The 18,786-nt window shown below is 38.4% G+C and overlaps 1 protein-coding gene across 1 annotated transcript in view; it reads right to left on the bottom strand.

Annotated features, from left to right (window-relative positions):
* Ndc1 (Nuclear division cycle 1) overlaps window positions 1-18,778 on the bottom strand; it is a 38,851-nt gene extending 20,073 nt beyond the window's left edge. The window contains exons 1-4 of the mRNA XM_067110278.1: window positions 18,580-18,778; window positions 14,616-14,838; window positions 12,984-13,152; window positions 9,099-9,319 (exon numbers count right to left, since the gene is read on the bottom strand). Of these exons, the coding sequence (XP_066966379.1) occupies window positions 9,099-9,319; window positions 12,984-13,152; window positions 14,616-14,838; window positions 18,580-18,609 (643 nt within the window). The 5' untranslated portion in view covers window positions 18,610-18,778. The remainder of the gene's footprint in view (window positions 1-9,098; window positions 9,320-12,983; window positions 13,153-14,615; window positions 14,839-18,579) is intronic.
* Between the last annotated feature and the right edge of the window lie 8 nt (window positions 18,779-18,786).

Below are 18,786 nucleotides of genomic sequence, written 5' to 3' on the forward strand. Positions count from 1 at the left end.
CTTCATACTCCCCAAAACTTGACAATTTCCAAACTAAATAGGAAAGGCCAGAGTACAGCTACCCTAATTGTTCAGGATATGAGTTCCCCTGCTGTAATGAGGGGCGAAAGAGCTCTGCACAATTCATGTTGGATTTCCACATCCCGCGGATCCTTAAGAAGTTACACCTCCAGTGCGCCACATTGACAACTTTCTCCAGAGAAAGATTCTTAAGGAAACAAAGTGGTCGCTATCACTTGCACATCGTGAAATCTTATTTTAAACTGATGGTAAAAGATTAGAGTCTAGATTTGCATGTGTTTCTCTGACCAGAGCCTTGAACAGACAAGACATGCCATTCTTTGACAAGGATGTCAGGTTTCCTAGGGCTGCAAAACAAGTTGTTGACATTTCACCTGATTTCCCTAGTCCTTTGTAAATATATAGAAAGAGCTCTGACTGGACATAGGGAAGTTTCTTCCCCATCTGGTATCAAATAGGACAGACTGGGGATCATGAACGAGCAAGGCAGAGGATGAGACTTACAAGTCATTCTTGGGCATGAAAAGGGATAGAAAAGAAAGGACTGCTCCTTGGGTAGTAAAGCCTACACAGCATAAGAAAGCCTAAAGCTCAATATTCTTTTTGCAGAGGCCAAGGCTAACAAAAAGAGTCTTCGCTGTCAAATCCTTAAGGGAGGTTGTGCTCAAGGGCTCAAGTGGGGCATGCATAAATACTTAAGCACCACATCCAAATTCCAGCCCAGGGGTTTATTTGGAGACTTAGAAATGTCAATTCGGAAGGAGCGGATGGCCTCCTTAATATCTCTGTTAGATGAAACATCTAGGCCAGTAAAGCACCACATCCAAATTCCAGCCCAGGGGTTTATTTGGAGACTTAGAAATGTCAATTCGGAAGGAGCGGATGGCCTCCTTAATATCTCTGTTAGATGAAACATCTAGGCCAGCAAGCCTCACATAGATCAATACCCTTTAAAGGGAGGGATTGAAAAATGTGTGTGTGTTGTAATGTAAGTAAGGTAAGAATTTAATAATGTTATTCACAGAGGTATGGGTGCAGGAAAGCCTTCTAGCAGAGTACCAATCTCTACATGCTGTCCACTGTCTTTGATGCAGTGCATTAATCGACTCCCTTCTGGAATTAAGGATAGACCTGCATTCCTTTCAAAAACCCCTTGGTTTTAAGAGACAGTAGTCTCCAAGCAGTCGGGTGAAGTATGGGGAGGTTTTGGTGAAACCTCATACCTCCTGGCTGTCTTTGAAGACCTTTCCTTAGTGCAAGAAGCCTTGAGCGATCTACTAACAGAAGCAGGGGGTCTGGGAACCATTCTCTGGGTGGCCACTAAGAGGTCACAAAAGTCATGCGTGAATTTAAACCATGCAGAATTTTGCAAAGAACCTTTGTATCATAGCAAATGGGGGAAAAGCATGGTGGTCTAGAATAGACCAGTCTAACAGCAGGCAATTGTCAGACCTGGTGGCGAACAGGTCCATTAGAGGAGTTCCCCATAGCTTCCACAGGTCCTTGCAGACTTGTGGATGCAAAGTCCATTCGCAAGACAGAACCTGGTCCTTCCTGCTCAGTTGGTCTGCCACAATGTTCATTTTTCCTGGCATAAACTAGGGTAACAGAAGGATCTTCCTTTCCTCTGACCAAGTGAGAATGCAACTTGAAAGGCAGAACAAAGCTTCTGACTTTGTGCTTCGTTGATTGCTCAGCTATGCAAACCTGTTGAATGCCTGAAAAGAATGCTACCTTTTTGCCCAGTACTAGATCCTCTAATGCTAGCAAGACCTTCCAAACTGCTAGCATCTCTGATTCATATGGAACTCACTCTCTTCTGCAGACCAAACCGCTGCTAATTGCCTGTCTGCTGAAACAGCTCCTCAACTTTCTGATAATGCATCAGAATATATCGTGAGGTCTGAACTCTTCAACTGGAGAGACACTCCTTGCAAAATTCAAGGTCGATGGTTCAACCATCTCAGAGGGTCCTCTGACTCCCTTGAGACCTACTTGAATGGATTCCAGCTGAACTTCCTGGTTCCAGTGCCTCTTGAGAAAGAACTGAATTGGCCTCATTCTCAGCCTGGAACCCAGAACAAGGACAACCATTTCTTGACTGGCAAGGTCATGAAGGATAGAAATTCTTCTAGAATTAAAAGAGTTGTTTATGCATTTCTCCTTCGGAGAAACCATGAAATTCTTGGTGTCCAGAAGCATTCCCAGGCAACAAAGGTTCTGAGTTGGTATTAGATTGGAGTTTGAAACATTTATCAGTATCCCAACAAACTTGTCAACTTTAAAAGAGTACCTCTTGCCCTCAGGCTCCCCTCTGAACTGGACACTGGAATCAGCCAATCATCCAGGTAGAGAAGCATCCGAATGCCTAACAGGTGAGTCTACTTGCCCAACTGCGATATGACTCTTGTTAAAACTTGAGGAGCTGAGCTCAGACCAAAGCACACCATCTGAAATTGGTACACCTTTCCCTGAAAAACAAACTGCAAATATTTCCTTGAATTTGGGTGAATTGGTACATGGAAGTAACTTCCATTATGTCCACTGATACCACTCAATCTCCTTGATGAATTGCTGCTAAAATTGAACTGACAAACTTCCTAGTAAACGGAGTCAGGCGAACAAAATGGTTCATCTTGGACCCAATGACTTACTCATTTGCCTGGGGGGAACCTTGAAACTGTGTTAACTGCAGAAGTGGCTGCTGATGTGGTTGTGAATGCCTACATGTTTGAAGGCGATGCAACAAAGATCTGGTTTCCACTTTCTCAACCTCTTGCATTATCGTACCTAATGCTGAGGCGTCCAGTAAAGAATGTAAGGGGTGATGTGTGATAACGTTAGCCTTCTGGGTTGGAGAGACAGAGGAAGCCAAAAAAGAACACAATTGTTCCCTACACCTGACAACTGCATTAGTAAAGGGTGGGGAGTCTGAAACTGCTATATATAAGCAGCAGCAAAAAATAAATAAATTAATAAATAAATAAATAAATAAAAAAAATAAATAAATTGCAGTTATTTTATTTTTTTATTTATACATTTATTTATTTATTTTTGTTGTTGCTTATATGTTAGCAGTTTCAGACTCCCTTGGGAAATCTGTGCATGCCTTTACTAATGCGGACACCTGAGTTTTCGCATTAGTAAAGGCATGCACAGACTCCCAAGGAGTCTCAAACTGCTGTATATAAGCAGCAGCAAAAAAAAAAAAAATAAATAAATAAATAAATAAATAAAAAAAATTAATAAATCTACAGATTTATTTTATTTTTTTATTTATTTATTTATTATTTTTTTTTTTGCTGCTGCTTATATACAGCAATTTCAGACTCCCTTGGGGAGTCTGTGCATACCTTTACTAATGCGGTTGTCAGGTGTAGGGAACAATTGTGTTCTTTTTGGCTTCCTCTGTCTCTCCATCCCAGAAGGCTAACGTTATCACACATCACCCCTTACATTCTTTACTGGACTCCTCAGCATTAGGTACGATAATGCAAACGATCTCTCTTGCTATTTGTCTATCGCTGTTATAGCCATTTCCAATAGAGGGTAACTACAGGCAGTCCTCACTTACTGGCGGCGTCAGTAAGCGATTAAGCAGTTTATCACCGTAGGTAAGTGGTTTTTCGGCATCGGTAAGCAGTTTATTGGCACTGATAAGTGGTTAACGTGCCGATAAGCGTTTTACTGGCGCTTATGACGTCATTACCATAATTATTGGCGATTTTTGGTTATTGGTGCTCAGCTGGGAACGGAACCCCCCGCTGTTAACCGGGGACTGCCTGAACTTTTAGAAGAAACTTTCTGATGGAGCAATTTAGCCACTATGTCAAATCTGTCTGATACCAACTTAGCTCGTTTTGGAGATGGAAGAGAAAATGCCTTAGGTTCCAGCCTAGTAATCCTAAGGGACCTCAAACCCAGAACTAATGGTTCCTCAAAGAAATCAGGAAATTTGCTAGCACAAACCTTAATCAGTCTCTGAACAGCTGATGATACTACCTGCTCTCCATTAGCATCAGAGTCAAATTCATGGGCCTCAGGCTCTTAGAAGGAAATCCTTGGGAAACAGAGGTGGCGGCAGCAGAACCCCTGCTCCCTGAGATGAAAGGAGTTTCAACTCTTCTAAAAAGGACTTGAATGGGAGCCATAAACCTGTTCTATACCAGAGGAATGGTTGGCGTCATTTTGTGCCATGGCACCTGGCACCAAAGAATCATCAGCACAGAAAACAAAGCCTTTCTCACTACAGTATTCACACTATCCTACACTGACATTGTGCTGGCTGGAGGCGAAACTGAAATTCCCAAAGGAGCTGACCTCAAAAAACTTACTGAGGGGAAGATACTCCAGTCGGCTCTGCTACTGAGACAGTAGCAATCAAACAATAAGGATCTGCTTGACCAACAAGAGAATACACTGAACCCCGCACTGAAAAGGCGACCAAGAACGCCTAAAAGAGGCTCAAGCATGCCTAAAAAATGCTCAAGAATGCCTAAAAGAGGCTTGAGAATACTTTGAATCCTGCCTCGGAGACTGGAAAGCAGCCCGAGGCATTCATGATGTAGAACAAGGTTGAAGAAAACTCCTAAAATCCTCAGGAGTAGACCAAGTTGACAGAAGGGGACCGGAACTGGAAGCACGACTTCTGAGGAGAGTGGGAACTACGAGGTGTCCACACCTTACGTGTCACCAATAGAAGCTCCTACTTCTCCAAGAAATAGGAGAAACTAGCACTGTCTTACAAGGCAGGCTTCAAATGTTGATGAGAATGCCTGAGAAAGGAAGGAGAATGTAGAGAGCAAATGCGTTCACACACCCGATTATGACTACTTGAACAAAATTCCATCGCATTGGACAAAAAATATTAAGACAAAATGGCATAGTCACAAAGCCTTGGAGACCAAGAAGAAGAGCGCGAGCATCTGGTACCAGGCAAAAGCCTAGCTCTAGGGAAGTGTTCGGCATCAGGCAAGTTTTGCTATGAAGCGCGCCTCCGATGGCAGGTGAACTTTCGATGTCAGGCAAGCGCCTGCCGTCCAGCAAGCATTAGATGTCAGGAGAATGCCTCAGAGAGAATACAGAATCCTCTTGCAAAGGAAGACTACAGGAAGATCCGGATAGGGATTGCTAGGAGAACACAGCCTCCAGCAAGGCCTAGGGGATACAAAATCAGATACTGAGTGAGTGCACTTAACCTTACCTAGCATATCTACCTCCTCCCTGGTTTCTGGTTACTAAGCGCTCACTTCACAAACACAGTTGCAGGCACACTACTGTAAACTGTTTGCATTACATGCAGAGCTATTTAACTTTAAGCAGTTTTGCTTTATAGCTCTCTCTTTCATTCTGTTATTACATTATATAAACTGACACTGAATTCCCCCATTTATAATTTAATTGTCTTTAGCATTACCTTATTTAATATTTCATCAGTCTGTTTATTTTAATCCTTGAACATTACCCTTTTTTGCAACAGGAACCCAAAAATTTAGGGATGTTACTAAAACTAATTTTACCAAAATTTGCTTGATCTCGTGCTTATCTTTTGGTAACTGCGTGCCAACCTGCAAGTGAAATGTGCCAGGTTGGCCAAAGGAAGAAGACAACAGGTACAAACCGCTTCCACTCCCGGACATACCCGACTTCCCTGTACCTCCAACAGTAGAAGGAGCATCACAGGGTGTGGCTAGGTATGGCTAACAGGGAGGGAGGGCATTGCCACATCCTCTGCTGCAAGGGGGAACCCGAAAAAGGATGACTAAATTGAGATGGTAAAGCAACAAGTAGCCCTAAGACTAGCTACATCAATTCTAATTTGCCAAACCTCATATCCTGAACAATATGCGGAGCTTTGAGAGGAGAAAATTTTGGAGAGGCATTACCAGCAAAAAAGGGAGAGTGGCTGTGAAAGGCTGTGAAAAATGAGAAACTTACTCCTAACCTCACCTCCTGTCCTAGAGTTAGAAGAATCTTTTTCTGTCCTTTCCTATTCTTATCTGCTTAAACTTTAAATAAATATTCATTATTTCATCTGACCAACCAATACACTGATCATAACGACCAGTGTGCCTACATTTAACACAATGGTGTGGCCATCTTAAACTGAAGAGTAAAGCCAGGTATGCACCCTCTTACCTTACAGACCTGAAATGACTTGTCTTTCTCCTCTTTGGAAGGTATCCTATATAAGCCCCTAATGACAAAAATAAAAATCAGAAAACCAAAACCAAATTCAGATAGTGATCTAATCAACGAATTCACATAAACACTCTCCAATGTGTCCTTGCAGGCTGACAACAGAGAAAAAACTGAATGGAAAGCTATAAACACTCAAACTAACTGAAAGGGATGGATGAATAGATAGTTCAAACGAAACGATCCTATTAATTTTTTTATTTTTCACACTCTATAGTTCTCCCGCCTGATGCAGGAAATAGAGCTATCATAATAGAGAGATAAGATTCATTTCAAAAAATATTTCACAATGATTTAAAATCACTGAATATGTTCATATATTCCCCTGTTAAGTTAACCTTAGCATGCAACTACTATTATATCCCCTTTACTTGAATGCCATTGCAATCACATGGGAATAAGAACTCTAAAACTTTCTTAGCTAAACTAAGGTGCCTCCAATTCAGATTACAGTTAAACTCTGTAGTACTACTATCAGTAAAGCTTCAAATGTTCCATCTTCCATCTTTATTTCTTACTTAGCCTATATTCAAAATTTATTTATTGGAGAAAAAAGTTACGAGCCAAATTTTAATTAATGACAGTATAAATTTGAAACTGAACTGCATTCTCAGTTAAAATTCAAGCATTAAGGGTGTAACAATGAAAAAATATGGTATAAATGATTTAGTTGGTACGTAAAATAGCTAAAAAGCTCTTGTTTATACTGTATACAGACAATAGCAAATTGCCTGTCAAAAAAAAAACTTTATTTAATCATTATTAATACTTTTATAATTACATCACACTCCCTTACAAACTATCAACTTTTGTATTACTTTTGAATGAAAACCTATTATGGGCATCACTTTTAATTTTATCATTACTAATAACTTTACTAGGGGATACAAAAGCAAAAATTTTTTGGGTTTTATAACTACAGTATACCATAGCTTAGCTAATCGAAAAAATCTTTGCAAGGATCCAGATCTCTCAGTGATCCAGGCAGGGTTCCCACAATTATTTTGAATCTTTCAGGTTTATTACAACAATCAGAGAGAGAGAGAGAGAGAGAGAGAGAGAGAGAGAGAGAGAGAGTGTGTGTGTGTGTGTGTGTGTGTGTGTGTGTGTGTGTGTGTGTGTGTGTGTGTGTGAGAGGCAATAAGCATTTTCAATTTGCAAAGCAATATATTTCCCCCTGCAAAATCAAACCAATATTGTTATTTTCCGATGAAGGGACCTTCTAAGAAATACTTGGCCTTACCAAATACATGATGAGCAATGAACAGTACAGCATTAACCCCTTCGCCACCGGGACGTACACATGTACGTCTTTTACGGTACAGTAATAAAAGACCGCGACGTACGCCTATCGTCTTTCATCGCTCCTCGAAAAGCAGAGCTGTTTTCTTCAGCTTGGATGGGTTTCAGGCGTAGTATTGTGTACGAGAGAGGTGCAGAAGCTCCACCCACTATTCATTCTAGCCAATGAGTGTCCGATGGTCGCGTGGCGTCATATTCATATGGGATATTATAAGGGGTATCGTCCAGCAGCACATGTCAGTGCGCCTCAAGCTGTTATGTATGAAACATTGTCACGATCTTGTGAGTAAACCATTTGGATTCGAAGGCTAAACTTTTTCTCCTTTTGATTGCAGTTATTTTACAGGTTTTTTTATTTTTCAGTATCATGATGTCGGATGATAGTATTTCAGATCCTGGGTAGGAATACCTGCCAGATCTGTCAGATGATTATAGTGATAGTTGTTATAGTTGCTTAGAGGATGACAGCGACACCGAGATTTTAGAAGACATTGAACCCATTGGCGATGAAGGTTGGCAGTTCATAACAGATCCATTTTGTGACAAGCGCCCAGACCCACCCCCCGATTTCACGGAGGGTGACAATGGGATCTCTGTTTGCACACCCGACTTCACCTGCCCACGAGATGCATTTTGTTTCTTTTTTTGTGATGATGATATTGACAGACTGTGTGAATGGATGAATGCTCGGGCAGAGGAGTATTTTCGGTCAACAGGAAAGTGTACTATGTTTTTTGAAAACTTCTTTCATTTTTTTTTACACTAACATGTAATTTTTATTATCATTATTTTTTCTACTACAAGTTGTAGTAGTAGTGGTATTACTGTTGAATTTTTTTATTATTATTATTGTTATTATTATTATGATGATTATTATTATTATTATTATTACCAATGCCATAAACATTCATTGATGTATACTAACTGTTTCCGTAAGAAAACTAGTATATACTGCTATTACTACTGGTACTATTTTACTAATACTTTACTACTTTTTCTGCTACTTTATTTCTACTACTTTACTACTATTTCTATTTCTGCAATTACTTTTTCCACTAAATATTCCTCTTTTTTTTTTTATATATATATATATATATATATATATATATATATATATATATATATATATATATATATATATATATATATATATATATATATATATATATATATATATATATATATATATATATATATATATATATATATATATATATATATATATATATATATATATATAATATAATGTATATAGCCAATGTGGTGAAAAATATTCACTGGTATGTACACAATGTTTTCACATAAGAATATAAATGAAAAATATGAATAACAGAAAGTTTAGTGGGAGCAAATGATGACTGATATACTCGCGGTCTCATGCGGTATGCAAGCGTTATCGGCAGTGCATCAGGCCAGTGGCGAAGGGGTTAATAATGAGCACAACTCCACAGTAGAAAATCACCTGATTTTAATGGTACATAAAGGATACAGCACAATATCAACGTTGTCATGCATGCTACATGCCTCCCATAAAAATGCTAAATAACCACAGCAATTATTAAAGCAACTGTACTCACCAAGAATTAAGAAAGAGATCAAACTTGGTCCATGTCTGCTGTATGCTTCTTTCACTTTGCTGATTGAAAGTTTGGACTTCACCCGCTGCAGTCTGCTTGGATATACAGTAGCTGGTACCATTAAGTTTCCATTGTCCATTAGGTAGAAATATGCATATTGTGCTCCATTGATCAATCCCATGTACAAGATAAAAGCTTTCCTCTTGTTACACATTGCATCTCTGTAAAATGAACATTAAATATCTGATTAAAAAGGAAAAATGGTAGAGGAAAAACAAAATTTCCCAACAAGCATCTATTAAATATAAAATCCTGAAAAAAAATTTCAGCTCATGTTCCTACAAAAAAAAATTGAAGCAACTTAAGAGAGCAAAAATTCTGTAAGGTTATAAAGGATAAAGGTATACACAAAGGAAAACATTAATTCACTGTACAAGAAGTAATTACAGTACTTCATTTCCCGCATTATGAAGCCATTACTAACATAGTAATTCAGTGTGTTGAAAGAGTTCATAAATTTTACAATATATCTTTAAGATGCTTGTACCCAAGACTTGCTGTTCCTTACTGAATGAAATTTAGGCATCATTTCATTGTGGTTTTACATTAGCTTCTAACTTTACAGTCATGTATACTGGGCTCTCTCTATTTTCTGTCTGACGTCATTCTGCCTAGCTTCCCAAATGGTCCAGGGCCCTTACTCCTGTCTTTCTTTGTCCTTTCCACTGCTTGTCAATCTGCTGCTTCCATATTTATTAACACTCTGACTGACTACTGTCCTCACTTCCCCTTCTCATAAAATGCCAAATTCACCTTGATATTTAACCCTCTAATGAATGCTGCATTTCTCTGCAACTTTCTAACTTGTCATAAATTTCCAAATGCACTCCATTCATGATTCTCAGAATCTTAGTTACATAATAGAGAGGTAAGAATTAAAAAAATAATTTTATTACAAAAATTTCTAATTTTGAAATGAACCTCACCTCCCTATTATGATAGCTCATTCGCACATCGAAGAAAAGAAAGCGGGAGACAGGTGCGAGGACAAATAATTATAATCCACAAGGGAACAACAAAATTTCACCAGGAATAAGATGCTTCTTACCCAATGATTAGAATCCATCTGCTGGTACTGTTGCCAGGAAAGGACTAATTCAATAGGCTGCAAGGACCTCTGAAAGATGCTGGAGGATGTGCTTCCTTTACCATCTTCTCCAACAGAGAGGCCTTGGCATTTTTGCATCTGTCAATCTGGTTTAGAACACTGTCTGGGGTCCCTAGTCCATTGCCCTGGAGACTGTGCTGTGACTGGACAAAGACTGGGGACACAAAATAATCAAGGAAGAGCCAGAAACTTAATAAATATTCATTCTTTGTTTGGAAGAACGGCAAAAAGGAAAGGACTGTTCCTTGTGAAGTAAAGTCCACATTGCAGGAGAGGGTCTGGAGTTCAGTGGCTGTAAAAAAGTTTTGATCAACAAATCTTTTAGGAAGGCTGAGTTTAAGGGTTTAAATAGAGGCATGCTTAAATACTTCACCACTGCATTAAGTCCCAGCCAAGTGGTTTAATTGGGGATTATGGAATCTAGACTTGAAGATCTCAAGCTTCCTTAACGTCCACGTTAGCAGAGAGAAATACACCAGAATGTTTTAATATGGATGCTAACATGAAGCAGCACCTCTTACTAGCATGAACAGATACACCTTCAGTGAAGCATAAATAAGTTAAGAACTTCATTAGGTTATTATAGAGGTAAGGGTGCAGAAAATCTTGGAAAAGCACCAAGCTCTAAAAACTGGCCACTGTCTCCTGTAGTGCACTAGTTGATTGGCTTCTAGAATTAATGACAGATCTTCTGCACTCCTTGGGAAACTCTTGTTTGCATGAGACAATTAAGTGTTTCCACATGGTCAGCTGAAGTATGGAGAGGTTCTCGTAAAACTCATGCATCCAGGGTGCATGGTAAAATCCCTCCTTAGTGGGATGGGTCTAGGGCAGTCTATCAGTTGAGATAGAAAATTTGGAAGCATTCCCTACGTAGCAACAATGAAGTCACCAAAGTGAAGCATGAATCTGCAGTTAGACGGAATTGTCGGGACCCCTTGAACAGCCAAAGGGAAAATACAAAGGTCCAGATAAACCCAGTCTAACAGCACGTGTCTCCTGCCCAAGCTTTTGGATCCTGAACTGGCAGACAAAAGTAGAATCTTGTGGCAGAGATCTAGAAGGGGAGTGCCCTCAACTCCCATCAACCTGCAGAACCTGAGTCTCTCAGCTCAGCTGATCGGAAAAATGTTCATTTCCTGGCACAACTGAGGAAAAAAGACATGTTCCTTCCAGCCAGGTGAAAATGCGACTTGATCAGGTACAAAACTATGAGTTTGTGTCTCTTATTTGCTGAGGTAAGCAAGTTATTGCCCTGTACTAGCTCTTCCAATGCTAAAAGGATCTTCTACACAATAAGCATCTCCAGTTGCTTTATTTGTAGCTCCTGTTCCTCCGCAGACCAAACCCCTGACATGTGTCTACTGGCTGCAACCAACCAACCTTCAGTAAACACATCTGAATACCAAGTGAGGCCTGAGCTCTTCAACAAAAGGGAGGTACCTAATAAATGATGAGGTCAATGATTCCAAATTCTCAAGGACTGCTAAATCCCTGAAGAACAGAACTGCAAAAAAAATTGGCTGATTCCTTTTCCATCGATTCTTTAGAATGAATTTTATTGGCCTCATACACAAATTGATTCCAGTTTCTCTAGGTATGCTATGTTTCTCAGCATAGAGAGCCATTTGGAATATTTATTAATATTCCCCACAAACTTAATAATATAAGAGATTGACTTTTGCCCTCAGGCTTTGTAATTAAATAGAAAGAGGAGCAAAGGGAGGGTCCACTTGACCAACAGGGACATGATTTTCTAAAAACCTGGGGGGAAGCAAAAAGTAAAAATTAGCATCTAGCATGTCTACCGACTGCATCCAATCTCCTTCTCGATCACCTTTTCAAACGCAGCTCTAAGATTAGCTTCATCGGCTTCTAATTTGCCAAACCTCATATCCTGAACAATATGGGGGCTTTGAAAGAAGAAAATTTTGAAGGAGAAGCACTACTAGGAAAACAGGCAGAGCAGGAAGAGCTGCTATCTGAAAGGTTGTGAAAAGATGAGAAACTCTTACCTTTAACCTCACTTCTTGTCCTAGTGTTAGAAGAATCTTTTGCTGTCTTTTCCTATTCTTATCTGCTTCTTGTACCTACTTATACTTTAAAAAAATATTCATTACTATATCTAACTAAACAATATGCTGATCACAAAAATCGTTAAAAGAACAATCCTTGCTCCTACATTTAACATAAATGTTGTAAGTAAAGCTGAGTACATAACCTCTTACCTTAGACTTGAAACTATTTACCTTTACCCTCTTTGGATGCCGTCCAAAATAATGACAAAAACTAAGATAAGCCAAATCTAAAATCCAGAAAACAATGTTATCGTTAACTATAGTACAGTTTACATAAACAACACTCAACATGTCATTGTGGGCCGACAACAGAGAAAAAATTGAATGGTAAACAGACACTTGAACCACCCAAAATGGATGGGTCAATAGATGGTTAAAACTAAACAATCCTATTAATTTTTTAGTTTGCACACTTTATAGTCCTCCTGCCTTACACAAGAATTACAGCTATCATAACAGAGAGGTAGGATTCATTTAAAAAATTCAAGTTTTGATTTTAGGACTTGCAGAAATTTTCTCTTTTTTTATACACACATTTTCCATTACATGATTTCTAATCCCCAAACTCACTGGCACTGTTATAACAGATCTAACATACAGAAAATTTGTCTTACCCATAAAACAGACCAAAATACTTACTCTGTCTGACATGGTATGAGAATGCTAGGCAAGTCAGGATTTGCCAGGGACACATAAAAGTTTGTTAGTAATGCACATGACAGCATTATCATGCTGCTTTTCAAAAAAAATGAGACAGATAGAACTCTTTTCCAACTCTCCCATCTTGTAATAGGAACCCAAGCACTAACTGAAAAGGTAAAAGAAAAAATATCTTAATAATCTAAATAAGCAAGAGTTTAAGGAACAAGGCTTCAAAAAAATTATATGCCATGTTATGTGGTGTCTTCCCACTTTACCTCACACCCTGTAATCAAATTTCAAATGTACCTTTGGAATTGTCTCATACAAGCACAACCATTTTTGCCACACAACACTCATGATAAGTGGAGCAAATGCAAATATCCAACAATACCAATTACTATATACTCAATGTTACTTACCATAAATTTACTGTACAAAGAAGCAATCACATATACTACCAACCATATGAACTTAAAACAAGCACCGTAGAGCTATTCACTGTAAAAAATGTAAAACTGCTTTTCATAAGTACAGTAGTCCTGGCTTAAGAAACAAATATCTCCCAATAACACATATCCTGAACTACTTACATTCAAGCAGTTAATTTTCAACTACTGGGACCACCAAACTCATGCCAATATTCTAACATTATTTTTTCTTATCTCTTCAGCACCAAGCAGGTTAATCCCACCTTCCAACAAGGTATTTTTATAAATTTCAGAAACAAGAAAAATGATAAGTATTTTTCATTCATCCTTCCACCAAAAAAACTGATAGGTAGAAAAAAAAATTGGCCGTTATAAAGTTTTTCAAAGTCCTTAGAAATTGTTTTGCTGCTTAATAATCTTCTTCTTTCCAAATTTAGATTTTTGTGTTTTTATTGTAGAAAACCCCTTTTTAACACATCAAAAAGTTAATATGAATACAACTTACAAACTATGCCTTCACATAACAAAAACCAAGTGTACTAAACATTTTGCCAACTTGTAACATTTTTTAAATTAGATCAGCTTCACCTAAAGCAAGGCTAATAACAGCAGTGTGCCCTGTAAGGCTCAAGTGTAAAGACTGGTTTCCCCACTTCTGGAAATTTACTCTATAAATTCCAAACACAAAAACAAACCAAATTTTAAAATATTGACAGAAAAACTAAAAGATTACAAGTGTCTACAAAGAATTAGACAACTTTCTTACTATATGGATTCTGATATCTGGGTAAGGGTGGCAAGTCATCTACTGTACACCTCATGCCAACCCCAGACTTAGGTTTGAAACATTACTGCTACAGAAAAATACAATTTGGAAAAGACATAACAGAGTAAATAATATACCTACTGTACTATAATACAGTATAGCCAATCTTAAATATAAAAACAATCAATGTCGAGTAAACTGGTGTAACCATTAATAGTCTAACCATACAAATTGATAGTATATACAGCACAATACTAATGAGTCTAAAAAATAAGCAAAAACATATCTGCAATAAAAAATTAAAATACATGAAAGAACATTCTATATTGGTGTAATTAATATACGAAGGCTAAAAATATACAGTGACAGTAAAAACTATTCAAAGAGCATGCCAAGAACACTACACATACATAAATCTGAAAACTTCTATCTTACCTGTAAAAGACTTGTTGTATACGTGTGACAATATGACAAAGCACACAAAAGGTATTGCTAGACGAGTAGGGAATAACCACATCCCACAAACATTATACAAGATTGAAAATGGATTTATTATTCCTTGGGATACTGTATAAAAGATGATGCACCAAGCCATAGGTCCAACTAATTGAAACAGCAGACAGCATGACAAAACTCGTACACTGCGCCAGCGCAGCACCTGAAATCAACAGAAATGCTTGGTCAAATTGCACGATGAAAGGCTTAGGATTCAATCAAGATTAAACTATATTACATATCAAGTATTTTTTAAAATACATCCACTATATAAACTTTTTAGTTAATCTCTGAAATAGTCTACTATTACTATTACTGTACATAATCTCCTTCATTACAATGTACAATGTCTTCCCTATCTTAATTATTGCTTTAAATTTACAAAATATTGGTTGCCATTCCATTTCTGAAGACAATCTAATATTATGAAACTGCTTCATTAACACAATTCAACAGAAATGAAAACTATCATAACTTACAATTCTAATGTCCTGTGACATGAAAACTTCAGTTGGACAAAAGCTTACACACACTTATTGGCCAGAAAAATGTTATTCAAAGATTGCAAGCTGTAGTAATTCTGATAACTGCAACTAAATGACTTCAACTGTATGAGAGAGATGATAACAAATTAGCAGCCCTCAACTGTTTGCAATGTTGGCCAATGAAACTTGCTGTTCAACACATGAACACACTATAGAGTACTTTTAATATTTTTATTAAATAATTGTTTAACTTTTTCAACCAATAAAGACTTCATTGATTTGTATGCCTAAAAACTTCAGTTATTTTTTGCTAAAGTTTCCTCAGTTCAACAATAACTGCCTTGTGTGAAGAGGTGTTGATGGAGATCTAGAGGAATATACTTTATTCTAAAGATGTAAAGTGACTATCCATCTGAAAGTTCTGTAATCCCTTCCATCGATAAATATCTCTTGTATTACGATTATTCAGATGATAAAATCCTATTTATATGGAACAAGGCTACTGGGGCCATTGACTTGAAATTCAAGCTTCCAAAGAATACAGTGTTCATTTGAACGAAGTTACATAAAGACGAGATCAATTATTAGAAAAGAAGAAAAGGATAAATTAAAAAAAACCTTGGCTGAAAGACTTAAATAGGCTACCAGGATTCAGAATGAGACGAGGAAAATGGTACATTCTAGCTGTGTAGCCCCCAACCTCAATGTGTGGGTAATTCTACAGAAGAGTTCTGCATTGAGATATTGTCTAATAAAATTTTTTGACTGAACAGTATCGAATAGGATGAGTGAATAATGCAGTCCATGTGAGATAATCTGAGAAATTTACCAAGATAACTTGAGATCTTTACCATCTTTTATCTTTTTACATTAATTCCCGAGGGACTAGTACTAAATGCAGGCCCCCGGAGCTTTTCTGTAGAATTACCTAATGTGTGTAATGGTAAGGGGGAGCTATGACCTGGTGTGCAAGATGAGGTTAAGTTGAAGTTTTAACTTTCATGATTAATGCTGCTCAAAGTCAAGTATGGACCCAAAATCCTTAAGTTTGGTTAGGAGGCAGACATTTGTTTTACTCTGACTTTAATAGTGCTCTAAGTTAGGTAAGCAGGGGGTCAAGGCTAAAGGACCCATAGCCACATAAGAGCCTGCCACTTAAGGCTAGTTTAGAACGCATACCTAACCATCCATGTCACACTTTCATGTTATATCAATTTTCTGCAAACTGTTACCTGATACACAGGAACTCCATACTTTGATAAATTTTACTTTAAACCATTATAATTTTTTGGACTCGAAGACACTTTCCTATGACATAATAGTGTGCTTTGAACATTCCTGACATTTGTTTAATTAGCCAATGACCTATCCAACCCCACCTAACCTAACCCACGGAATGAGGTCCTTACCCCACTATACTGCATGGGAGTAGATGCAAAGCAGGGAGACTGATAAGTGTGAGAAATCTGACCATTAAAATGGCACAAACCTAACCTTTCCTAAAAGTAAGTATCCTGACCAGATCTCATCTTTCTAAACTGATTTAGGGTACCATGCCCTGACCTGGCTAAGGGGATTTACCCTCCTGGACATCCGCCCCCCCCCCAAAAAAGTAACACTGACCTAACCAGAACCAGAATTTACCCTCCTAAGTAACACTGACCAAACCAGTACTTACCTTCCTAACCTTACTGAAGGTGCCATAGACTGACCTGGCCAGGGAGCCTTTGCCCCCCAACCAAAGTAACATTTAACACTGAGCACTGGGTGGTTTAGTGCACATAGAGTAAATTTTATTCTGAGGAAGTTTTGGCTAAGAGGCAAAATTACCAACGCCTACCCCCTGTCTCCATACACTGCATACTACCCAACTACATATCAGTTTGAAATAATTCCATAAACTTGCCCTATTCTGATTGAGAACTATAAATTGGATTAACAACCTTGCAATGAATTTGTTTTGTGTTTTCCCCCCACCCAAAAACTTCGCTTTCAAACTGTGGTCCCTAGAACTGTAGGATAGACTATAGGCTAGTCTAGAGGTGCAGTCCACCATCTCTTAAAAGAACTCATTTGCTAATGAAACGAATGTCAAGAGGAGTTCAAAGCACACATTAAAACATATGAAAATTATACTTTCAAGTCCAAATTGCAACAGGTAGTGGTTTAAAGTAAAATAATAGCCTACCAGCCAAAGACCCTTTGCTACATAAGAATCTGGCACCCATGGTTAGGTTAGGAGGCACCCCTGTAGCTTAGGCTTGCCATCTGTGTCACATTTTCATGGCTTTATAAATTCTTTAGCAACTGTTAGCCTGCTCTTTATATACATGAACTCCATGATTTTTAAAAAGATCATGTTATAGCCTAATGTACACATTTCCTACATTTCTGACTAAATTTATAAATCTATCTTTCTGCATCGATTTTTGGGGTAATTCTAAGCCATAGTTCCGTGGTGAGCTAGACTATGGCAATAGACGTTTTCCTAAGTTATTTTACTTGCTTTACAAAAATTTAAAGTAATATTTTGTCGGGCGGCTGTAACTAAACTGTAATTGACCTTTGAAGACTACACAACAGGGTAGATCTAAGCCGGCATTCCGCGGCGAACCCCCACCCCCTCCATAGCTAATACGGCAAAATTGTAACCAGTAACCGACCCTAGGGTACATTAGGTTGGTATTTTTTGGGGACGTTTACTAATTACAATTTTGCCATATTAGCTATGGAGGGGAGTGGGGGGTTCACCCCGGAATGCCGGCTTAGATCTACCCTGTTGTGTAGTCTTCAAAGGTCAATTACAGTTTAGTTACAGCTGACCAACAAAATATTACTTTAAATTCTAGTAAAGCAAATAAAACAACATAGGAAAACATTAATTGCCAAAGTTTAGCTCACCGTGGAACTACGGCTTAGAATTACCATTTTTGGCTTTTCCTCTGGATGGACAATTTAGGACTTTTAAATACTGATAAGCTTGGTGACAGCAATGGGAATGGAATTTAAATTTAGGCCAAAGGCCAAGCGCTGGGAGCTATGAGGTCATTCGGCGCTGGTAGGCTACATATTCTAAAGGTGCAGCAGAAAAAAAACCTCGCAGCTGCACTGTGAAAGAACTGTCAGAAGAGGGTGGACAGTAAGATGGAAGAAATACGATGAAAACGGAAATACAGTATAAGGTATGAAAGGGGAAGCACCTACGGAGACGAAAGGACGTTGCAAAATACCTTAAGTATCACCTACAGTGCACCATGTGAGGTGCACTGACGGCGCTACCCTCCTATGGAACTAGTGAGAGAAATAACCCTAGCCTCTGACGTGATTATACTTGGCACGGGTTGCAACCTCAGTGTAGAGGTCTAAGACCTGCTCAAAATAAAACAGGGAGCCATACAAAGGCAAACTAAGGTTCTCACCTCCTTCGAAAATAACTCCTCCATTGACATTTGGTGGAAAAAAGTGCGTGACGCGTCTGGAAGCTATATTTTCGACGGGAATTTGTAGTCGGCACTTTAAATCCTCCCGTCTATGGCGGCGGGAGCGGTCAGCACATGAAGGGAGCCGTTCCTTGATCTTACAAAATCAAAACAACCATTTCAAAACTATTCCTTACAAAAACTGGT

This window comes from Macrobrachium rosenbergii, chromosome 10, assembly GCF_040412425.1.
Source record: "Macrobrachium rosenbergii isolate ZJJX-2024 chromosome 10, ASM4041242v1, whole genome shotgun sequence".
NCBI classification, from domain to species: domain Eukaryota; kingdom Metazoa; phylum Arthropoda; class Malacostraca; order Decapoda; family Palaemonidae; genus Macrobrachium; species Macrobrachium rosenbergii.